General features: G+C 39.3%; 1 protein-coding gene across 1 annotated transcript; it reads right to left on the bottom strand.

The window, feature by feature from the left end:
- Nucleotides 1-956: 956 nt before the first annotated feature.
- Nucleotides 957-25,396, bottom strand: HACD2 (3-hydroxyacyl-CoA dehydratase 2). The gene is made up of 7 exons (XM_014939175.1): nt 25,196-25,396; nt 18,840-18,957; nt 18,443-18,461; nt 14,023-14,111; nt 7,859-7,980; nt 7,034-7,212; nt 957-4,750 (listed from the first exon to the last, which is right to left on the bottom strand). The coding sequence occupies exons 1-7, from the start codon at nt 25,324-25,326 to the stop codon at nt 4,668-4,670; spliced, it is 741 nt and encodes a 246-aa protein (XP_014794661.1). The 5' UTR covers nt 25,327-25,396; the 3' UTR covers nt 957-4,667.
- Nucleotides 25,397-25,974: the final 578 nt, after the last annotated feature.

Genomic DNA, 25,974 nt, shown 5'->3' with positions numbered 1-25,974 from the left:
TCAAGTGTTATGTCAAGAACTGCCAATGCTTTAAGATGAGCCTTATATACTATTGTGAAATTAATTTGGTTACTAACACAGAATCCTTATGCTTTCAGACTTTTAAATGTTACCCTATGTAACTAAAATGATTTCCACACATATGGTTTTCAAAATGCAAAGAACAAACACAATCAGTAATAGTTGTTCTAAGGCACAAATGGAGCTCAGCACTCTTCACAGCATAACATTTCAAAGAGAAGTTTTTAATTGCACAGTAGTGCTAAGTCACAGCTATCACGCGTAGGACATGTGCTGATGCTGGGCATGACAACATTATTTCATCCCCTCTGCAATCAAACAAAAAAATCACTGTAGTTGTGCAATCTTATGACAAGCATATGCCTAGAATAATAGTACTCACTCTGCAACTACTACTCAGTTCCTATTAGAGGATTATAACTTGTTATTTATAAGCATTAATGGCATCTAGACATAGTATTTAAATCTCTCTCAGGAAGTGTTAAAAATGCTAAGAACATTGCCGTGGTAGCAGACAAATTATATTTAGTAAATGAACTCTGAAGTATTCTGTTGCATTAGTTAAGCATTCCACTATATTTATAATACTCAAATGATTTTGGTTTTGTAGAAAACCATCACCATCTAGAGTACAGATAACAACAGGAGAACAAAGAGCGCGCATTCTACTGAGGATCCTTCAGGAAGCTGTAAGTTCGAATGTTAACAGTGTCAGTTAACACGTTGTTATGGATACCTCTTTTAAAAGGGCAAAGCAGAGCATTCATAACAGCATCAAGATGCTTAATTCTTTTGTTTGAGCTCAAAAGTTACGTACGCAAAAACATCTTGTAAATTGCAAGGTACATATGATATACAAATGAATAAAAATAGAGCCCTAACTCACATTTTAAAAGTATTTGCTTTTGTTTCTTAAACAGTAACAATACAACATATTTTGATCAGAATTAATTTTATTTGGATTATAGCAATTAGTATCATTGATCAGTAGGCCAAATCCAGGCAGAGAGCATAGAATCATTTTCACAAGGCAACAACACGGACTAGTATTTTAGCATACAAACCATTTCACTGCATTATCAAGTAGAAATATCTTCCAAACATGCATAAAAAGTCTATGCTTAATCTTTCAGAGCTCCAGGTAATACCAGATTCCTAAATATACAAAAAATACATTTAACTTATAATAATTTTAGTGAATCAGACTTATAAAATTACAGTTTTATTCTTCACAACATAGAAAAAATACAAAAATGACTGTATATAGTTTTCACCCAAATTTCACTGACATAAATATACATCAAAATGTATGATTTGATGTATACTCATGAAAATTTTGAGCTGAAAGATAGGTTTTAAAATGACACTGCAGATTGGTCCACACAAATGCCAACCTTTCTACTGATAAATAAAAAAAAGCTTTGATAGAAACATCACATTGTGAAAAATTACAATTTACCTGCACCGTAACCTGCATCTTACTGTAATTTACAATATGAACATTTCTACAATTCCAGTTGTAAACTATATACTGGTAAGAGCCTTGGTCTGTTAGAGGGTAATGACTAACTCGCACAAAGCCAGAAGAACATAAAGTATTGTCGCCTGAACCAGCGCACACACCACAAAGACTGCCAAAGCAGAAAACAGGTCTGCTGCAGAAGTTTGGTGATGCCAAGAGAAAACGTGCAAGCCAAGTAAATGGTCTGGGGGGGAAAAGAAACCAAACCAGCCTCTAGATTTGTGACAAACAGTACTAATCAAAGCTTCTATTATAAAGTTCACATAAATCACATTACAGTTTCAGTGACAGAGGAGGGGAATGTTGTTCTTATTTTCTGAGGAAAACACCCACACGTGTGACCAAAGTCAGTATTAGGGAAAAACCCAAGGAGTATTAGGGTATGGGGCTAGAGTTCTTACTCAAGATCACCTTCCAGGGATTTCCATGGAAGCTAAGCATGAAAAAGCACTGCAAGCTGAAGTGCTGAAATTCTTGTACATACTAACTACATGCTCATACTCCAGAATATAATTTTTACATCAACTTTACCAATTAAGATTTCTTACTATCAAAGCATTTTCTTTTTCTTTTAAAAAGAAAAGTAACCCTGTTTTCTTTTAAAAGGCTGTGGTTTATTTGCATTTGTGTGGTAAATTAATATTTTCAAGTAAATATTCCGTAATAAAGTTTATTCAGTAAAGACATCGGTTGTACAAGCCTTCTCCCTACTGGCAGCTCTTCCGCTTCTCCATAGTGCCGATGCTATCTAATACAGATCTGTGCAACTTCTTTCTCATCAAAAGAGCTACGCTTTTGTTTCATACAGGAGTATTACACAGCCACTTTTTTGTCCAAATTGGACCAACAAATCTGAAACCAAATTTTTCATTTGGGCACAGAAATAAAATCAAGAAAAGTTCAGGAGCTGAGCATCAACAATATCAAGTAACCTGAGTACATCAGGAAATCAGACCTTTCAGATGACATCCTTCAGAAATACTGACACTAACTCCTTTGATAGTGAGTATAAGCAAAAGAAGGTGATATGTTCAGAGGTGGAAGTTTACACTTTTGAACGATGAGTTCAGTATAATGCAACATTTCTCAGATAACTACAACAAAGCAGCACGTAGCCTAACAGAGAAATGAATTAAAATTGTTGCATCTTTGAATACAAAACCACTTTGAAGTTGTGTATGGCCAGAGCGTTTTTTATTACAGCCAATAACCATCTCCAAAAGGTTTAAAATAGAAGCAAGGATCATTACTGTCTCTTACCCTCTCCCTGCTTACAGTAGTCCTGGTTGTGTTGAACAGGAAAGATGTTATATGTGTTAGCGAGCACTAGGAAACTTCAGCCACATTTTGATGGTGCCAAAGGAAATTACTGAAGAATGCAAAGTTGTTCTTTTTTTTTTTAAATAGAGCTCAGACAAACATAAACCAAAATAATAGTAAATCCAGCTCTTCCCACATGCTAGAACCGAGAGCCTTAGTACTTACTGACTGTGTTTAGGGAGAGCTGTGATGCCTCAAACACAACCAACTGGGACACAGATATGGGCCACATCCAGGGGTAGGTGCTGGCAGGCACAGCACGAGACCTGTCTGCAGGCACCATGGTAGTGATCACACCTTGTTTATGCACTGCATCATAATGTTGTAAGAGGGAAGCCAGAGAAGCCCTTGTGTTGCTGCCTAGTAGCTCTGACTGGGTGAAGACAGGACTATTCAACTATCAATTCCTAACAGAGCAAAGACCATAACCTACATTTCCTTTTGCCTTTGCTTGGATATTTGTTCATTTCCCTGCCCCCTTTGTACTCTTCCATTCCTCCCCCCAACAAACAGTTTGTTCATAACTTGGGGCACTGCTCACACAGCATTAGTGCATTCTGCCTCACCACAAGGTTCTCTCAGTTCTTCCTTTTTCTGTTTTACCTTTCCAAGTGAAGGCTTAACCTGAGAACCCAGAGAAAGCACCTCGGAAATATTTAACTTTCTATGGTCTTCTGCTCTTTCAAAAGAGCAGATGAGGAAAGGCTTGTCCAGTCTGCAAAAGCAGCATGTAACACATGAGATAATCTGCTTTCAAAGAAGGAGCTTATGACTTTGCAACATTTCAGAAGCCGAGTGCCTGGAACTGCCTGCTTGGATGTGCCAGTGTGATACACATTAGTCACTTGAGAAAAAGTTAAGTTGAAGAACAAGGCCCTCAAATGATTCCACAGTAGAGCAAATAGTCTTCAACACTGAAAGATGAGTACCACTGAGATAGCGGACAGTAATTAGAGATGATAATTTAAAGTAAAAAAGGGAGAACTGCACCTGTTTCTGGGTGACTTGCCTCCTTATATTGTTTAGATTCATTACTGATCTCACTAGAAATATTACAGTTAGTAGTATTTCTTTGTAAGTATTTTAAAAAAAGTATCCAGGGATGCAGTACTTAGAGGAGTTTCAGTGTTTCAGATAAGCATTATAGCTTCTGAATTAACATTAGCATTTGAGTAATCAGCTTAAACAAGATCTAAGAATACACTCTGGTCAGACAACCTACTGTTTAAATTCCTAAAGAACCGCATTCCCCTTATTTCTCATAATTGGTTTCCTGTTCTTGTTCCCATCACCTTTTAAATGCACAACCTACCTTTCTAAATTCAAAGACTTTTCCCAGATTACATTGTCCACTGGAATCTCAAAATCCTGAAGTGTTCCAGAGCATATTCTTTGCTTTCATAGCAATACATACAGTTTCTGGCATGCAGTCAAGCACTTAAAAAAAAGAGGTATCAGTAATATAATCCCAATTCAAGCATTTAATGGGTACAACTTCATCACTCATACTGCAACCTTCAGGCATTTAGTAATAAATGAAAACCATTTAGTACATCATTTAAGGAAAAGGCTAACTGCCAAGCCATATAAAGTTTAGAAGTTTTCTGAAGCACTGCAAGCTGAACATTATTTCCATGTTTTACATTGTGGAATTTCAGTGAATTCACATTTATTGGTTATTCTTGCTAAATTATTGGTCTTTTACCTCTGACTTATTTTATCCTGGTATATTCTTTATAAATGTGCTGGGTATTGAAAATCTGCAGCATTTTGATGTTTGAAAAGTTCTGAAAAAGAGTTAGAATTACTCCGACTTCTTGTGTTCTTCAGTGTGGGAGAGTACCTTTCGCCTCTGATGTAGCATATGGAAATACAGCTGAGGAAAGACTGAAGAGAAAACAGACTTAAGTAACATATCAAGTGAGGCTTACAAGTTAATGTAAGATGCACAGTCGCATGCTCAAGGTCCTCAACTCTCTATTAAAAGAAAACATGCTTATCCGCTTTCCACTCAATCTATTGCCTTTTATTCTTTAAAAAGAATAAGTGATACTGTCCTTAGGCTTTAGTTACTGTTTATTTTTTGCTAGAGCAATCACATTTCTAATTAAATGCAAAATACCTTATTTAACTGTGCATGTACAAGCAGGATGACAAAAGTTTCCTGAACTGCACTCACAAAATAGAGAGAAAATATATTGCAGGGAGGAAAAAGTCCTGAAAGAATGAAATGTCCAGATTAGTTTCATTTCTTATAACTCTAGTGTCACTTTTTCAGGATCTAAGGAACTCAATACGAACTTGTGCCTCTTTTCTTTCTTCTCTCTCTATGCTCCATGCAAAGCTTTTTCTTCTCCAATTTAGAAGACTACATTACACAGTGTGTTTGCAGAACAACAAAGTAGGGGATGGAAAACACACATACCTAAACAGCAAAAGCTAAAGTTGCCATGAGACATCAAACCTTTGTGAGCCATATGAAAACTAAATAAGGTCAGGATCAGCCTAAATTACATCAGTTACACATGCAATTGTTTGCCATAAACATAGGCCAAAGTCTACTTAATTTGTGTTCTACATTTTTTTTCCAGGTCAACATTTCTTCTTTTGGCTTTCTTTACCCTGTATTTCATTTCCTGCTTGTTTCCTCCCTGTCACGATTCACTCCACCAGTGTTAAGGAATACAGCTGTCCAGAGATGTAACAGAGCTACATGGTTTCTCCATTTGAAGTCTAAGTAATGGGGAACCATTATATGCAAATAATTTAATGACGTCTTTTCTAGCAAGATGTCAATTTTGACAGAGAAGTACTAAATTAGAGATTTAAAGTATGGTAAGATGCAACTATCAAGAATGTAAACACTCAATTTCTAACAACAGTTTTCAAAGCTTGCTTTCTTTGTGTTATTAACATTCCCAAAATTTCCAAGATCTTCAGTGGGTTCAGAAGGCACAAGTCCTGCATAGGCAGCTGTTATAAATGAACAACCAAACTATGGTGCAATCAATGGCTGTAATGAACATTGCTTTTCATGGGTCTCAAGAATACCACAGAAATACCTTCATGTGAAAAGACACCTAAGACTGATCAAGTCCAAGCAGTTGGTTCTCAGAGTTAATGTACCAGTTCACAATAATAATTTAAAAAAATAAACAAAGACAAAAAGATTGCATTCAAGTTACGCACTCAGCAGATGGTAATAGATCACAAAAATACCTCATTTCAGAGACAGCAATTTTAATGGAGAAAGCAGGATAAAATTGTTACTTGAGTTCAATGTGGGTTCTCTGCCACGTGGCCTGTCAACTGTGCTATAGCTACTGCACAAGTAGGAATTAATACTCATGGTTATTTTGACTACAACAAAAGATACTATTCTGGCTGCTTGAGGTTAGTAAAATCCCCATCTTTTGATGAGAGGGACAAGGAGAAACAAAAGCATGAGAAGCGTGGTTGGTTTTGGTTTTAGTTTTTTAAGAACAGCTGGAAAAATTTATGAAGTCTGATGTCAGAATTACAAGATGGTTCACTGAAAGTGTAAGTGCTTGTTATAGAAACAGCCAGACTACTGAAATTTGAATCTTTGAATATGTTTATCATTCTGCACAAACAACAAGGTTCATATCAAGACAGCTGCAGAGAAAGCCAACAGCAGCATCATCACTACATTATTCTGCATGTTAGACTTTATTTGCATGTTTAAATTTGCTAAAGGCTTCCATGTTCCTAATCCCTATTTCAAAACAGCAAAACCAAATCTTCATTCCACCTATAGCAACATCAACCAGAGATTATGTCAATTCAAGTTAATTCAACAGTTCCCTATTCACTAATGCAAAAGCAAAGTTCTTATTCCTGATAAAGAACTCATTTTTAAGAATCCATTTTTAACTTTGTTCTCCTGAAAGTCTGCCAGTGGGGAAAAAAAAATAATGCATTTGCCAAGAAGTACCACAGTTATTTAATATTTAAAGTGTTAAGAGAAAAAAACCATGTATTACTGTTTTGCATGTGTTGGTAGAAAGCAATCCCTGCGGTTTTAGCTCTTTTTTCTTCAGATAATTTTCAATATTTTGCAAAATTAATTATATGCATGTTAATCCCACAATTATTAGCTTTTCCTTTTACAACTTTTAATATTAAAAAACACCTTAAACTCATACTTACTTGGAATGTAAGAGATCATAACCAGGATCAGGAATGTATAGTAGTCAAAGGAAAAATTGTACTTGTTAGGCAAACTAATGGAATACAAGCCAGACTGCCTGACGAAGGGTAACGCAGCATATATTGTGAGTAATTCACCTGAGACTCCCATTGGATACAATACTATAAACAAAGTGTACCTAGAACAAAACATTTAAGGAAAAGATTAAAAGTTATGACAATCTCTGACAAAGTATTTGTTAAATGCTACTATGGATATTAAAATTTTAAATTATCAACTCAGTATTTACTTCCCTTAGCTCTTTTTTTGATTAGAGCATGGCAAAGTGTGAACAGTATTGCAAGGTAAGTATTCAAATCAGCAGTCAGTTCAAATTACTTAAAGATTACCTTTGAGAATCTGAAAACTAATCTTTAAAGCTATTCTCCCCCACCTCCCACACACTTTGCTACTTTGATTTCTGAACTCTTTGGTACAGGTCATTACATTACTTAAAATGGGGTCAAACACAGTTGATATTAATCAATGAGCTTGCAGATGGTTTCAAGTACAACCATCAGATTCAAGGGTTACTGTTAAATGTCAGTTTACTTACTGTTACCCCTTACTGTTAAATGTCAGTTTCTGATAAACACAATCATTTTCTGACAAACTACTCTTTCAGTTTACAATGTAATAGATTTTTTTTTTAACCCAGAATTCTTCTGGAAAGAAGCTAGGAAGTCACATTCACAATCTAATTTTTTGTACTGTAACTATTTTACAAGATAAATATCCCTGCCAAATCAGTGCTTTAAGGCTATGATTTCTATTATGTGACCTACCTGGCCCATTTGATGAGATAAGGGAGATGGTTTAACAAGCTAAACGTATAAAAAGAGTAACGGATTATCTCAGTGATTGTCCAGGCCACCACAAACAACAGGACACTATCTTCACTTTGTACCTGTAAGAACAAAAAGAAGCTCAATATGAATTTGTGTGTTACTAATTACTAACCAGACCCATGAAAACCTCAAAGAAACCAATTCCCATGGGTTGCTTTACTGCATAATTTTAGAGAACAGACTCCAAGAATAAGCTTAAAAGCAACATTAGTAACAACAGTAAAAATCCCTTTTTATCATGCTCCATATTTTTCTAGTTACTTAAGAACAGCTCTGCTTGGTGATCAGGTAACTTAAGATCGCCCATTCTATGCAAGGTAAATTAGTACAAGATATGCCTGAAATGCTGAGAACATATAACTCTTTCCATGCCTGTACAGTACCTCCTTCCATTTCAGTCCTATGATTCCTTCCTAGTGCAGCAAGCAGAAAGGATGCTAACAATAGTCTAACACTTGATACCTGGTTCAGACTTTATATTCTAGTTTATAGAATTATTTATTTCTTTATATCCTAGTCCATGCTACTTCTCAGTAGCAGCACTGTTTTCCTCTCTCTACAGATGAGAAACTGGGTCCTAATTTTGAGAAGCAGCAAAATAGCTAACACCGAGACATAGGGTGGAAAAGAGAAGAAACAGAAGCCCAGATTGTCTCACCTCAGGTAAACTTGGCAACGACCTGCTTCACTGTTCCTTGCTAATTTTTCTGCTTAGTGTATCCACCATACTTCCTCTAACGTTACATTCAAGGCATTACTAAGTTTCACTGCTTTACACCTCGTAGAGCTTTTATTTCAGAAACACATCACTGAACCAGCTTTTACTCCCTTCATATTTTGAAAGTTAATCTTCAAAAGCATGTATTTTAAAATGAGTTGTTAGATTTATTAGCATAATTATTAGGTTTAAGTTTCAGATGGAGTAACACTGATGAAGTAGTCTATGGGGGTCACATAACTCGTACAAACTCTTGAGAGCAAACATGAGCAAAAATCCCCTTCTTCCCTCCCCCTCAGCAGATTTCTCAGCTGTATGAGTACCTTGAGCCCAAATTCAGTGGACCATAGGAACAAAAAGAGCTCAACCACAGGGACTGGCATTTTCTTTTTTCCTTCAACTCTTGAAAAAGGGGAAAAGGAATTCTGTAGGTATGGGTGGTACACTCTATTCATCTTGGGCAAAGTGTACAAATGAAAAAAGGAGCAAGAAAATACATGGGCAATCAGGAACTTTTTAATAGGAGGGGACTGATTATATATTTGTGTGTAAAAACGCTCATGAGGATGTCCCATAGACAGAGGGCTACCCATAAAAAACTTTGTTACAAACTCCAGAAAAAAATATCCAGAAATCTTGGGATATCCTGCAATACAGAGCTGCTGTTAACCTACATTCTGCTGCACATAGTATTTCAAGTCACTTTCATTGCATTTTGCAGCAAACACACATTGTCATTTTCCATATGAAACTGATAATTTGCTTACATATTAATCTCCCTTACATCATCATAAAAGAACAAAATCCAAAGCTTATTTGAAGACTTTTCAAAAAAGAGATCAAATCTATTTTTATATTGCTACAGGATCTTAATCTTGTTTGGGGTCTGCTTTATAAGAAAGACTTAGTTCTCAACCTTTAAAGTTAGGAGCACTTCACAGAAGATGCTGTTCATTCCCATGCAGCGACATGCTCCACAAGCACACTGGAGCTACATCTTCTGGTCAAATCAGGAGTAGCAGCTTAGTGAGTTCATCTAAACCTACGCGTCACAGACTTCAACCTGTACTTTAGAATCCCACTTGTTTCCCTAACTATGGAAAAACCCAACAAACAGGAATTTGTTGCTTGAAGTAGCACCCAAGAACATGAGCAAGGGCAAGAACCTATGAAGCCAACAGTGAATGATACACACAGAAGCAGAAAATCTGGCAGTTACAATCCAGTTCTATCACAGGACTTCTGTAATACTGCTTTCTCAGGTCTAGTCTTTCCCATATACTTCAATATTAGAATTTAGAAGTTATTAAAACAGTTCACACCATTATAAAACACACACAACCCTGTTAAGGTCACTTAAGCTATAAAGGCACAATCAGTGATTTGTTGTGTCCCTGTTTAAGCACAAAAGAATACTCGAACTTTGTGGCAGTTTTCATACAAAAGTGACCTATACAGTTTTCAAACAGTTACATTCTGTGCAGTAAGGAACAGAAGACTACTGCGCATCGTATGTTAACTATATTCCACAGCTCATCATTAAAAAGTATGTTTCTTACACACCAACAGATCCGTCAGGAGTCTGTCACTACTGGAACATCTCTTTGAGGACTGACAATTTTTCAGTACTTCAAATAAAGATGTCTGAGATGCACATTATCAAACCCCTGGGAACTGATTTACAAAACAGTCTCTCAAGAGTCTTATTCATTTAGGCACTGCTAATACTGTATTTGTATCATTCCTCTTCCAAGTTGAGGATAAGGGAGATAGTGGTTTATTAAGGGTCTACTGTTTATTGGTTGTACGAAGTCCAACACTGCCCTCAGGACTCAATTTCTCTTCCTCTACTTTTTCATGCCAGTCTTTGAAGGAGGTGTTAGACAAAGTCAAAGCACATTTTACACTTTATTTACAACTTATTTGTCCAACTGCCTTAATAAGGGTCAATCATGCCACAGGCATCATTTTTTGGATGAGTTTCAGACGAATTTATCATCAAGGAGGGTCCTGAATATATTTTAGCTTATCTTCAATATTATGAATAGCAAACAATATTTGTTAAAATGTAAGAGAATCCATAGCCTTTTAAGATTCAGAGATGAGAATTGGGAATTGACAAAATGAAGCCTGAAAGGTTTTTACTGTTCTCCTTACGCATGAAGAGACAAATTCTATGTATTTCTCCATGTTAAGAGTAACAGTTTGACAAATTATTTGCAGAAAAATTCAGCTAAACACATAATTAAGCAATCCAGTGCAGAAAAGTAAAACCAGCAGCACTATGCAACTGTAATGATGAAACAGCACGTCCACCTCCAGTGCACTGGTTCTCTGGTACATCAATTAACAAAAAAAAAAAATAAAAAATAAAAAAAAGGAAGATTCACAGTAGGCACAAAGGGCCTGGCAGACATTTGTGTTACACGGTATTACAGTAATACTCAGATTTTACATAGATGTAAAGCAGTGATGAATCAGGCTTTTCAACTGCAACTCACCCATTTAGAGTTCTAACTTTCCAGCGTGGACTTCTTTCACTACAACTTAGTCTTAAATTTCATAAATTAAGACGTTCTTCCCTCTTTAAGTATGCTTTATTACTGATTAAAGTGTCAGTTCACAACTGCAGATACTGAAGTCTTAATTACCAGCTCAATATGCTGTACATGTCATCTTCACACCCACCCTTTTGACTGTCTGTTCTAGAAAGGTTCCTCTAAATATGTATCTCCAGCTTATCTGTAACTGCACCCCATTGGATAAGCATTAAATCACTGCTTAAATCCACCCATCATGGATGCGGAATTCTCTCTCAGAATGGAACTCTACAAGGCCTGCCATGATGTCACCAGATGATCTCACTGTTCACACAAATTCAAAAGACAACTTTGAACTGAAAGGCACCTTCTGTTCCCCTATGCCTACTTCTAGCCCTTCATGCCAGTCTCGCTTATTTCCTTCTCTCCTTCATAGGAGAAACAGTGAAATTCACCAAACCGATTCCTTTCCCAAGTAACGCCAAAACAATTGCAAGTACCATATTACATGCCAAGCCCTCCTCCACTAAGCCATCAGCTACTCATATAGAGGAGGTAAGGGGAATCTCATTGCTACCCAAAGAAGTGTGCAGTGCTTTTAACATTTGCCATGCTTAAACATTTATTATAAATACTTTCATATTGAATTTAACAACACATCAGCACTAAACTCAACAAAAAGCACAAACATGTTAGTGGCAGGAAGCATGCTTCAAGTCACATCACATATCTAGAAGTGTATTCTGACAGAAAGGAAGGATGCAATACAGATGTTTCTTCTTTTAACTGTATTATATATCAAAGCAGTCTGGAAAAGCAAGATACTGAACAAGTCTCACTCAAAAAAGTTAAAGAGTAAAACTGTGTTTTATTTTACAAGAACCTCATCATGCAACTGCATAGCTTACAAGTTCCATAAAGCTGTGTGAGAATTTAATCCTGGACTTCACCATGGAGCTCACTTGTGCAGACAGCCCTTTAGAAAAAGTAGAACACTCATGACACTTTCAGTACATCTCCCCAGGTGAGACTGCATGCGCTCTGGTTGGGGGCAAGGGAAGGGGTCAGAATGCAGCCTCTTCATTTGATTTATTTGCACGAAGTCACAGGTGAAAAATTCATCACAGGATTCCTCATCCTTACCATTCTTATGCCCACTTTCTAAGACATTAAAAAAAAAAAGTAACACATAAGGTAGTCACTCGCAAGACTTCAACCGAAAGACCACACAAATGTGAGGAAAAAAACTGCATGTAAAGTTGCTGAAAGAATCCTTGTTAAAAAATTCTTGTTAATAATTGAATGTAAGGCTGAACTTTTTCTCCCATTTTGCTTATTTTCTCTGGTGAGAATGTGGGCATAAGTTTCAAAAAAACCTAACCCACAATCATTTCACAGACTTCCCTTCGACGTTTAACAGACAACACATGGAAAAATTCTAATCCATGCAATCCAACCTTTAACATTTGGGTCACTTCAAAACCAGGAGGCAATTCTTAAAAGCAGATTAATTGCTATTCTTTATGAAGAATCAGGTACCCCAACATTATACAGGTAACAAGCAAAACTACAGCCATATTTCTTTAAAAATATTTTATACATTTATCTAAGATCCAAGGTCTTGGGATTACAGCTTGCTTTTTTTTTTTTGTTCAAAATCTAGTATTTCTCTCTAGTGAAAAGACTGGAGTACATTTATTTGCACTGAAAGTGAAATCCATACAGAATATAAGTATTTAGATTTTGAGTTCATTGAGGAAAAAAAACATTCCTCCACTTCAAACAGCTTGAAATTAAGGCATCACGTGAACAAGCATCATAACATCAGAAAGGGCTGTTAATTACTAGGAACTACAGTGACTTACTTTACATGTGGGTGGATACTCTGATAACAGGTTTGGAGTAGGGCAGAGAAAGCAGCTCCCCTCAAGACTTGGTAATGAGACAAGGTCCTTAAGACATTCTCCATGTCAATTCACAAAAGATCTTACACATATAATGACAGTAGATGACCATCAGTTATTGCAGGCATCCACGCTGACACTGGAATCAAGACTAATTTCTTTCTTTAATGAGAGTAAATTGGCTAAAGTAACAGCACAGATGTGGCATATCTGGGCTACTACGAGGTATTCAGATGACATGAGAGAGTCTGTCAGCATGATCCGTACCAATTAAAGCATGTTTAGATTTTAAAATTACTGTCAGGATAATTTTCAAATAAAATTGCTTCCAAAAGATTCGGCATAGATTTATATAAAGTAAAGCACTATTTAGTGTGGCAAGCAATGAGGAAAATCACAGACATCAAAACCCACCTATGCTTGAATGTAAGAAATGTGAACAAAGGACAGAGGGAAGATTATCCTGGAAAGTGATAATGGAGAACGTTCAGGCACTGCTGTGCACAGTTGTGGGGGAGCTTCCACACCCCATAGTAAAGAAAGCAAACTGTTTATGAAAGAGGGGGCAGCGAGGAGGTTTTGCTATTAATTATGGCAGTAGTGAGATCAATACTAGAACACTGTCCCAAATTCTGGGTTCCATATTATACACTGGAACCTCTTTAACTTCCAGTAAAGACTGCAAAATCTATTCAGGAGCAAGATGTCTTAACAGTGAGAGAATTGGACCTCAGTCTATTTGATTGTCAAGAAAAGATGACATCAGATTAATTTTTATTTCTTTTGGTCCACAGATCACATAAACAATTGATTCACATAAATACACACTTCACATTGGGATAAAAACAGAAGTCATTTTAAGGAAAATAAGACAGCAATCAACATTTGCTTTTCACCATAGGTCATTAGTTTTTATATATATTTTGTAGCTTAACTTACCTCTTTTACGCTATGTGTTACTGCCCACGTCAGGAAAACCCTTGACATCACTTGGAAAGCAGTCAGAACAACAGAAGAGGGAACAATGCCTGGAAGATATTTTGCAATTAGTAAATATTCTTGACTATCGGGGTGGGGAAATAAGACACATCTAAGCCAAAGTCCAGTTATTTGAAATTTTTGAAAGAAAAGCATTTAATTTTTTTTTTTTAATTTGAGAGTCTGTACTGGGGTGTGTTTATACAGCCTAACGCAATGCAATCCCCTGACAAGACTTTGTGCATCAAAATGCAAATAAAAGCAATCAGTCTTGTTGCAATCACAGCACGTTCCTTAATACACAAAACAGCTGAATAAGATGAGATAACTTCAATCAAATAGCTTTTGGGACAGTCTTTCAAATAAACTCCATTTGATTTAAATATCCAAGATACTCTTCATTACCGTGATTTAAAAAGTAAAGCCAATAAAGATGCTTTGCACAGTACATCCCCCAAACCAACAGGCAAAATGTGCAAGTACTTCGAAGAAACACTGATCTAGCCCGTATTCTGAAGATACAAAGTTTGTAATTCCTCCTTAGGAATCCAACTTAAAAAAAACCAAACCAAAACCAAACCCAAGGAATAGCTGACGCATTGGTTGGTACAGAAACATTTTAGGAATATTCTCAAGGAAGCAGATTTCACTGGTTCTTCTAAGCAAGTTCTGAGGTGCTGATTAAACTGCCACTAAAATGATCCTACACACCCAGGTCTGACAGAGCAGGAATAGTTTTAGACTGCAAGATTACAAAAAATTTCTAAACTTCACAGCACAAAGTTTTATTTTCTCCCAATAGCACAATGAAGACAAATGGAAGAGCAGTTGCAGCTCCTAATAAACAGTAAACAGTGCTTCTAAAATGAATGCAAATCATAGCAAGCAACACAACAGCCTCAGAAAGATGTAAAGGCCAAGTCAGAAAGTGGAAGAGGAAGAAAGAATAAGAAAAGCCAAAAGCAAGTTTCATTAGAATTATTTTCAGTCAGTCACAGAACTAAAGTGTACTGCAGAACACTTTCAGAGTAAAAAGAAAAAAATCCTACAAACACAGTTCTCTTCAATTTTATCTCGTATTGTTCATAATCTAATTTCTGTTGTAAAGTCTCAGGGCAGAATTTCTATTACTCAGAGAACATAAAATGGGGTGCTATAAAATCCCACAATCTGTACTCATTAACGGCTCACTCCTACCATGTAACAGACCTTTTCTTTTATACAACTTAGATCATCCCGTCCTAAACAAGATAAACTAATGTTCTTGCAAAGGAATCTATAAATAACCCCAAAACACTGTGTAGGCACCATCCAGGTTTCTTTCACAAGTAAGGCAAACAAGATTTTTCATTACAGCCAAGACAATGCCAATCTATGCCAAAAACCAGGAGATCAAAATAAGCAACTCACCACCTGCAATTTATGTAAACTTTACTTGCCTCTAATTATTTACTCATTGCACAGAAAAGGTACCCGACAGACAATTTTAAACTTTGTATTTTATAAACATCTGTCACCACTTACCCAACACTGCACACACTAGAGTGGTGCTTGACAGGGGGCTCAGGTCCACAACCTGGCAAGTAAGCCATGCCCAGACCTCTTCCAGATCCCACCTCGAGCAGGAAATCCTCCAAGTCGCCCTCCCACGCACTTCCCCACTGAGAACAGGCTGTCTGTGTAGCTTCTAGGTGGAGCCCTCATATCCCTCCTAGCTGAGCAGGCTAAATCAAAGTCAACCAGTGCTGACTTTGGCTTACCAGAGGGTTACTGGTGAGCATCGCTACGGTAGGAAGGCCAGTACTCAAAAAAGCCACCTTTTTCTTCTCTGTTCCCTTCACAAACTCCCTGTACTACTATTGTTTCTTCATTTTCTTGGCTCCTATCACCCCTTTCCATACCAATTTCCTCCAGGCAGAAGCTCTTCCACGATATCAGTGTCATTCATACACTGGGATTCTATCTGCTATAAAGTGAAGGAATTGCACGTTCACTTTCCATTTGCCTGTCCTTCAGTCTCTCCGCTTGGTCTCTGGGCTACATGTTTCCTCCTCTCTTCATGTAGAGCTCTCTGTTTTTTAAAACTTTGCCACATGCCAAAGTTCTGTTCCCCTATCAATCTTCATATTTTGAAGAACTTGCCTCACAGATGCTAACAGTTTAGATTCTACTGAAAAGATGTAGAGAGAAAAGTTATGCTGATACGCACAGCCATCTGTCACAGATAAGCTCTTCTATTGACAGAGAATTATAGCTCTAGTTATAGCAATTAGTTTATCAGGGGCAAAGGAATCTGCAAATTTCCTGTTTCTCCTTGCGTAAAAACTTCTACCAGAATCCATAGGAATATAGCAGACAGCAGCATTGTATCCAGCTGTGCAAAACCCCCTCATTTTATTTAGCTGACAAATGATTCCATTAACAGAAAAAAAAGCATAAAATCCATGAGCAGTTATAATAAAATAAGTGGGTTTTTTGTAAAAAGTTTTGTTAGGAAAAGCAAAAAGATAGATTTATAATGGTATAAAATGTTGCAGCATTCGTCTAATGGCTCTCTTCACTAATACTAAACTGTGTGACTGAGGATAACATGGGCTAAATGGATCCACGGCTCAAATTAACTGAGCCAGGATTATTAGCTTTGCACACAGACAGGCTGGTACAGTCATCTTGTTTGCTGTTTTACACCAGCCTGGAAGGTGAAACCTAGGACTCCCTCCTGCTATTCCCTGAGTTGTGTGGACATATACTCTAAAGTGTGAGGAAGAGATAATCCAATTGATTTCTTAGATTTAGTACTAGTAAACATTGACATCTGCACACAAGTTTAGCTTAAGAAAACAGTAAAGCATTCTAGATTTAAGATGGTAAAACAACATTTTATTTGCAAGTTTTTTGGCCCAGTGTTCTGAGATACTTGTCCTTTTTGCTATTTGTTCAATAAGACTTAAAAAAATCCACATTCTATTATTAATTTTTGAAAAATGTTTTAAAACTATAGTTTATTCTGGTAAAAAAAAAAAAGTAACAGATTTAGTAAAATACAACAGTCTTGGAAGGACTATCTTGGCAGCACAGGCATCTATATGATCCATACAGAAGCCTTTATATTAAATTTGAGCATATGATCATTTGCTTCTTGGGATGATCTGTGCAATTTAAAAATTGTCCTTCATGAAATAACATTTTCAGAGGAACAATTATGCAGGAAGGTCAGAACTAATTTATCAAATACAGAATTAGACTGCCCTCTGCTGACAAATTTTTGCATATAATTTTAAGTTTTCCAACGACTACATTTGGTTATTAAAAATAAAGCTTTTGCACAGGAATTCAGTTATGAACCTACTTGTAACACAGTGATACACCCTCCAGTATGTACGTTGTTTGTACGATACATGAACAAGAGCAGATTTGTAGCTGCAGCTGTAGGAACCTTAATGCCATCTTACTCTTTAAATAGCAAACATTCAGATAGGAGCTCACACTTACATTTGAAGTCACAAGACCACCTACCTGAACGTAAATAAGACTGTCTCTTTATGAAGATTGGATTGTTTAGAAAAATCAGAGTTAAGCAAAGGTATGCAGGCAGGCCTGGCTTCCTTCTACAGCACATTGGCTTTGATCTTGCCGAGATGGCGACACATTATCTATTCCATGAACAAAACATCCAAATGCTGAGACCAAGCTGTTCACTACTCATGAGGACTAACAAACCAGACAAGATGCAACCCTGTCACTCAGCCACAAGGCTCTTCAGGTTGCCCAAACCACGACACCACTACTGCCCCCACACCACTGACACCAGCCTAACAAACAAGCCTCACAGTACAGGCTAACAAGAATTCTTGACTCCTATCTTAACTAATTCTTACTCTCCCAAACAGTTCCATTAAAGCACAGCCAAATCTGGGATAAAGACTGGTTACCCCTTCCTAATTTTACAACGTGTATCTATGCTCTATGGATGTGGGCAAAGCTCTAGTGCTTGAAATGTTATTTTTATTGGATTTTAAATGACTTCCAGCTAGAAATTTTTTTTTGAGGAATGACAGCTTAGTACAGAAGATTATAGGATGTAGATGTGGAGAGTAATGATCTACTATAAAACATTTATAAACTGCTCTAAGATTTGTAGTATTAGAAGGATCTATATAAAAATAGAATGTTAAGTAATTGAAAACCTGTTACACTATTTTCTATTTTGTGATTTATCTTGTCAAATTATTTAGTAAAAAATTGCAATGTACTTCAAGCAAAAGTGAGTTATGCAAGAATTAAATCTGGCAATTCACAGACCATAACATTTCTCATGCTAATACATTCCTAAAAGCACAGTCTTTGTAAAAATAATAAAATTGAAAATTTGCAAGCTTACCAAATGCACAGTGCAGAATCTAGAACAAAAAGAAAAATTCAAATCACTAACATTTCAAATGAAGCAATACAGAAACAAATCTAGTTCTGTCACAAGAGCTTAAGATTCAATATTTGTAATTCAAAGATTAAGCTTAATATTTAAGCTTAATATTTAAGTTTAATACTAGCTTGGGCTCTGCTGCCCGAGCTAATTAGCAGACAGTTAACTCCCTCACAGCTTGCTAAAAGGAAGATTCAACATTTGTGTGAGGCATATTTCTTACATTTACCTTCAAATCATTCTCTAAATGCTAAAGCAAGTACCTAGAAAGCACTGTTCAAAGGCTGCCTTATTTCTCCTAACAAAATGTTCATGCAAATATTAGTAACTCTAGGGAACAGAAGACTACACCTACCTCAAGCAAAGCTCCAGTTTGGAAGAATTTCAGGGGCTTTTCTATTGAATAGTAAAGGCTGTGGTAGCTACCTTTCGCCAGGTACGCTCGGACTAGACCAACAGCAATAACAAGCCATCTGAAAGAGAGAAAAAAGTCTAAGATAAGGAGACATTAAGCATAGCATAAACACAAAAAATCCTTAATCCGTCTTTGATATCTGAGAAACCAACAGGCATCTAACTGTCCTGAGAGATACCTTTTGCCTACCCTCTGCAACACTGAAAACATTAAATATTTGGATTCTCTGCAAATTTATCAAAGTTAAATATTATGCATTTTAAAACATATTTCAGCACCAACACGATACCGATATCTTTAATATCCAAGTTTAATTTTCAGTGAGTTGCATATAATTTAGTTATGGGAAGCATTAATTACATTTTAAATAAGATTGGTATCGCATTTTGTTTAATTTAAGCAGAAAACCTTTTACTGCTAGTCGAAGATCTCTCACTATACTATAACTTAAAGTACGACATGAACAATTAAGATTCAGAAGACATTCATTTTAATGGTTCAGTTCAAAGCAAATCCTTAGACTTTATCACAGACCATCCAGCTTAATTGCTAACATATATTTTAATGAGAAACAGTTATGGGTAAGTAACTGCAAGCAAACTGAGCCTGCTAAAGCCCTGAAGGCAGTGATGGCCGTGCCTGTCCCAGCCTTCCTTTTTAGGCAAAAAATACATCTAAGCCTGTATCAGCAGTGCCTATATAACTGCAGCTATACTATAAACAATATGACCCACTAATCCTGCTGATTTTCCCCTCAGGTAATTTAGGAAGGAACCCTAAAAATTCTTCCTCCAGTCCTAGCCGATGCAGTAACATCTTTCACTACCAGACTGGTGCAGAGTCAGTATTTGTCCACAACCTCAGAAATTCTTCAGTGGAGTCTAGGACAAACCACAAAACTAAGGTGGGTACACTCTGGTCAAACACTTTTTCATTTGAAATTAGCATCTACGGTTAACTTTAGTTTCCATTTGCTCGTGGCAAAACCGGGAAGGCGGTGGTGAACAAGAAGTGGGAATGGGAATCCTTACCAGCAGCTCCCAAACTTTTCACTGACAGGTTCATCCTGCCTGTCATCCTTAGCTACTTCTAGTGCCACCCTACTTTACCCCCACCTCCCTCCAAACTCACAACTGCAGTTACAAAGCTTGTGTGAACATTCACCAAGTGTCTCTCCTAACAACGGTGTACCTCAGTGAAAGTGCGTGCAGACATGCAGAAACTCCCCTAACTATGAAATAATTTTTTACCCTTGGAAAAAAATCCTTCACCTGTGGTTTTCTAACAGGGAAGATGAAGAAATTCCTTTCATTTACATCATGTTAGATGCTTACAAGTACCACATTAGCTTAGGTATTGAGAAGCGTATGCAAATACCATCCCAAATATAATAAGTTGTTTGAAATACACTGTGAAGTTCAGATTTTTCAATATTAATTAACTCTGGCATCCAAGTCTGTGTTTGTAACATCACTTGTTAGTACCACTGAAAAAAAGCTATTTCATTCCTGCCTGGACTTCTCAGAAAACAAGCACCAGAGAAAAGCAGTAGGAGTGGGGATGAGAAATATGGAGTAAGAACCAAACCCTCCTTTTTTTCAGTAGTGACAAGTTATTTCAGTTAAAGCTGTCTTGTGAAACCAAAAGACAAATATTTGCCAAGTAATTGCTGTTTACAAAGAAAGAATCAGATTAATTTGGTATTTGGACTTCAGTGTAGAATAAACCAGTAAGTGCTATAGTATTAATGACTTTCCCCTGCAACACTGACTGCTGCTCTTTTAGGACAGTAAATCAGAGCAGGCTGACGCTGTCCTGTTCGTATCTGTCAAGTTTCTCTATTTTTCCTAATCTTCTGTGTTTGTTGAGAAACTCTGCTGAATTGAGCAATTTCTCAGGTTGCACAAGACACCAGTTCTTGGTGGTGTCTGCAAATTCCTCTCACCTTAACCGAGAGACTGGTGAGGTGCGTGGCACCCAGAGGAGCTCCAGCCCCTTGCTCATCTCCCCCCTCTCTGCTGGATCACTGGCTACAGAAAGACCATACTTTCCTGACTAGTTCCAGTCCGAAAACGAAGTAACAGTAGGAAGGTCAACTGCAGAAGAAACTTGGTGAGAAGTTTAAAAGGGCAGCAAAAGGCACCGCTGTCACATGGAAGCTAAGCTATAAGTTTGTTTTTTCAGCTTTCTCTGACCTAAAGCCCACCAGATATACCAGCTGCAGTCACGTTTCATTGAATTACCACTGCCATGCATTTCAACTTTAAGCTAGACTCTCACACTTTTTGATTAATCCAAGCTAGAGAAAAATAAATACCGCATACACAAAATTGATTTTTTTTTTTTTTTTTTTTTTTTTAACTTGACAGACAGCAGGAGAAAAGGCGTTCATAGTTCAGTAAGCTACTTAGTGGTACCCAAAGCCCAAATTAGTGGAACTACTTTTTATGAGGCAATCCACGGAGGATGGGGAACACTTGACATATTTATAACAAGCCCCTGCACATTTTCAGGGCTCTCCTTCCAGATTTATATGCAGACTTGCTCTCTGAGAAAGACTTAGTTAAATTTTCGCTGAAGGTTGTGTTTCTTTAAAACAGAAGTTTAATAGCCCCAGCCTGATTTATCTTCTCCTTCTCTGGCTTAATGCTTCCCTTCTTTTTTTTTTTTTTTTTTTTTTTTTTTTTTTTTTTTTTTTACTCTCAGTCACTCAGACTTAATAAGCAAGTTTCATGCTCAGGTCCTCAGCTTATTTCTCTTATGAACTACAAAAACGTGTTTCCTTATGCAAAGTTTGCTGAGGTTCTGCATCATTTATGCAAAAGAATACAGCAAAGCTGTGCAGTGAACGAAGCTGGAAAGAGAGAAGTGTACTTTGACTCCCAACAACCAGTCACAGAAGACGTGGACAGTGAAACTCATAACCCAGAACACTCATTGCTCAACACTGATAACACGAACCTTTGCAAATTCAAAAGCTATTACATTAAGATCTATCTTATTGAGTGAAATCCTTTTGATATTCATCATTTATATCACCAACAGCTACTTCTGCCCAGAAGTACTAGTCAGTTACAGCACTTGACTAAAAATAAGAAACCTTAATCACATTTTACAGAGCTTACCAAACATTTACACTCAACTCTAACAGCATGCCCGCCCTCCCTCCCCGCCCCCCCATTATTCAGTGGTTTCAGTCAACTACGGTTTTTAGGAAATAATTTCTATGCTGCATCTCTGCCTCCAGAATGAGCTTCCTATGCCAGGTCAGGCACAGCTACATGACTTCACACTGAGACAGCACAACAGCAGTTTGACTGAATGCGAGAGAAGAAGAGATGTGGTGCTTTTACATCCTAACGCTTTGAACCACCGTAAAAAACCACAACTGAGCAAGTAACAGCTGAGAACCAACTGCAGAACTGGTTATTCCCTGTCGTGTCACGTTGGTCCCTTAACACCCAAACACGTGAACCAACCAGTAAGTGTATGCAGCTTCCCTTAGGGATCCGTGGGTATATACTTTTTCCACTGTTTTGCTTTTGCAAAAGCCATTGTATTACCAGGAACCCATATACTACACGTGCCACAGCATAAAATTAGAAACAAGACCTATTAATTTTAGAATCAATGTTTTCTTTAGCTAAGTTAAGATAAATGCAAAGTAAATACAATAATTATGCCAAATTTTCCAACTGTTACTCGATTTTAAACAAAGCTAATATCTAAGGCAACTACGATTTTAAAACGCCTAACCGACTACCTGTTTATCACACAACAAAGCTGATATGTGCTTCAGTTTAAAAGCCACGTTTTTGTAAAACGAAACAGAAAAACACACTTAAAAGTCTCCCATGTGCTTTTACAGCATCACTTCATCATCTGGGCACCTTCACATTTGTGGTGTTTTCACAATTCTTTTTCCAAGGCAGCGCTGTCTGAGAAACTAAGTCAAAGCACTCTGACTGACACAGGGACAGTAACTAATTACTGCCACCAGCTGTGTATCAATCTTTTCATATGAACAGCTGAGCTTCTGCCAACCAACTCCTGAAAAACTACCTTATTATGAACTCTTTTAAAAAGAAGAAAATAAGTAATTGAGGGTTTTTTCCTGAGCTCATCGTTGTATATTTGGGAATTTCAGCAGTGTCCAGGGGAAATGTAAAATCCTTATCCATTTGAAGACAAGTTATCAGTCCGGGTGACCTACCTCAAAAGATCAGCAGAGAGCTGCAACACAGAGATATGGACCCTTATCACAGGACCCCCATGGTAGCGCCCCAAATTGCAGAAATCATCTAATCACAAGCATGCCCAGAAAAATGCAGCTCACATTAAAGCACCACAAGCCACATCCCATCCAAGACAGGAATTTTCTAGGAGGTTTGGTACAAATCAGGAAAACAGGTACCATTATGATCAAGATTCACCTGACAATGGGAAGCTAAACACAGATTTATGCTATTTATTTTGGAGTTTCTAACACTTGAATTTGTTCAATTTTTTCTTCTGAGGAAATAGAAATTTCTTATGCTCAGGAACTCGCCTGCCGTGATAAAAAGTTCAGGACCGTTACAGAAACGTTCCATTTAAATTGCAATTTCTCTCTCAGGTTTTTGAGATCTTTTATAAACATAAGTGAATTAAATATGAGCAGCTCAATGAGCAGGCAAATGCTTTTACTTCTAAGAAGAGCTCAGAGAGCTTAACTTCTTAACACTGTGCAGGGCCATCACAACAGAACGGAGAGCCCTCCTGACCGCCGGTACTGCATTGTACTGCTTGTGGAATTGAGAAACAAGAGATTAATTTTTATCAAAGTGGGGCATAATTATCATTCCCCTCTGAGTGAAATACCCGGCAAATATCCTATGCAGCCATAAATCTGCTCAGCACTCCCACCTCCCAGTAACTCACCTACTGGGGAACGGGTATAACCAGCACCTCACAAGAGCTGAGGAGCTTCCACCCAAGTGTAACCACCTTCCAAGCTGAACCAGCCCCAGCTGCCACCAGCAAAGACAGGAGCCATCAGGTCCAACTGCCTTATTGAAATAAACCGTATCTATACTAATTCTTTACTAATCTTCCCCTAAAATAGCGAGACTGGTCTGTTTGCCCGACTCCTCACCCGCCAGGATTTATCTAGTGGAAAACAGGCTCCCTTGGGATCCATTTTAAAGGCTCTTTCCTCCTCCCACCCAAATATCCTCCATCCTTGAAAAGATGGTTTTATTTATATCTGGATTCCATTAAGACTCTACAGCCTCTTAAAAAAAAAAAAAAATCTCTTTCATATGAATTTGAGAGTCCCCAGTTATTGCTATTTTTATTTCTGCGCCGAAGAACAGAGCTGAGCGTGCAGCACTCTGCGCGGGGCAGGAGCGGAGCATCGCGCAGGCCTGGGACAGCCTTCAACTTCTCCCGAAGTACGGAGCAGCCGAAGGGTTTTGGGGAAAACCTCGCCGGGCTCTACAGGGCGACAGCTCTGCCTTCTTAACTCCTGCTACAGACCAATTCCCTGCGTTTCGCTTCTCCTCCCTACCAGAAGTGCTGGAGTCGGCACCACGGCCGTGGTGAGGCGAGAAGAGTGATCTGCACCATCACCTGGATGCAGAGATAGCTGCAGAGCAAATCAAGGTGTCGGTGACAAACCCCAGCCGTTCCCGGGAACGCACACTCCCGCCGGTGTGCCCTGTTTGCGGCAGAGGGGCCACCTGGACGAGGACCTGCCGCAGAGGGGCCGGGGACACCCAAGCTCCGTCGGCGCCGGGCCACGGCCACAGCACATGGCGGGGAGAGCAGCGTAGCACCTCGGCGAGCACGGGCGAGGGGCAGCGAGGGAGGGTCTGGCTGTGGTTTTTAGCGGCATCGACGGCACGAGGGACAGCGAGGAGGAAGGACACCGCGACAGAAGAGACCCCACCAGCCCCTCGGCTCTGGCGCCCCGCGCCGCAGCGGGGCTCCTCTCCCGGCCCCGGCCCCGCACCCAGGGCGGGCACCCACCTCCACGGCCCGTCCGAGCGGAGCCCCCCGCGCCCCTGGGCTCCCACCCGCTGCCGCTCCGCTCCCAGGGGACGCCGCCTCCGACGGGACGGGGAGCCCGACCCGCCGCCCCTCCGCCGCCTCGCCCGGCAGAGGGCAGCCGGTGCGGGGAAAGTTTCCCCAGAGCGGCGGACGGCGGCGGTCCCTGCCCCGGGGAGGCGGGCGGGCACTGAGGGGCCGTGGGGGGCTGAGGGGAGCCGAGGGGCCAAGGGCACCCCGGCTAGGGAAACCCCTACCGGCCTCCTTACCCCGCCGTCATCACCACGTTGTAGATAACCAGGTAGGCCGTGGCCAGGGCACCCGGGCCCTTCCTCCGCCGCGGCTGCTGGCTGCCATAGCCGTTATCCGCCCGGCTACCGCCGCTGCCAGACGCCGCCATGTTGCGGCGCTCCCGCGGCCTCCGCCCGCTCTCAGCCTACGGCCGGGCCGCGGGGCGGGGCCGCTCCGCCTCCCCCGCCGCCGCCATCTTGGAGGCGGGCAGGGCACTGTGGGCAGGCGCCGGCCCTCCCGCCAGGCGGGGGGGAGAGGAGGGGAACCCCCGGGTGTCCGGTGGCCGAGGGGCGCGTCCGGTCAGGACCGGACCCTAGGGTGCCCGCGGAGGGGAGCTCGGAAAGGTGAACCGGGAGCGGCGGCGGCGGCGGATGGACGGATGGATGGTGGGGGCATTTCCCCTCACGGCCGCGCTGGGCACGGCCGGGCCTGGCGCCGCCCCGCCCGCCGGTAAACCGCATTTTCGGTCATGGTTGAAAAACAGGCTAAAAATGCCCCTCTGCGGTCTCGCTCCCGCAGCAAGAAATAGGTCTGTCAATTCCTTAGAGAAATTTAATAGCGTAAGTTTTCAAGGGAAGGTTATTTTAGGAACATTTAGTAGGTTTTCTTCACTTTTGTAGTTTAATAAGCTGCTGAAGCCGAACACAGCCGGAGCTGTAACACACAAAACTGCTGAAGTTTTATACAAAAGCAAAAACCCAGATAACGTTACTTTCATAGCAACACAAATGCCAGCATCCGCTTCAGGGGAGACAGA

Source organism: Calidris pugnax, unplaced genomic scaffold (assembly GCF_001431845.1).
Source record: "Calidris pugnax isolate Ruff unplaced genomic scaffold, ASM143184v1 scaffold21, whole genome shotgun sequence".
Classification (NCBI taxonomy): Eukaryota; Metazoa; Chordata; class Aves; order Charadriiformes; family Scolopacidae; genus Calidris; species Calidris pugnax.
Note: the sequence above shows the minus strand (reverse complement) of the source record. Positions and strands in the feature narration are given on the sequence as shown.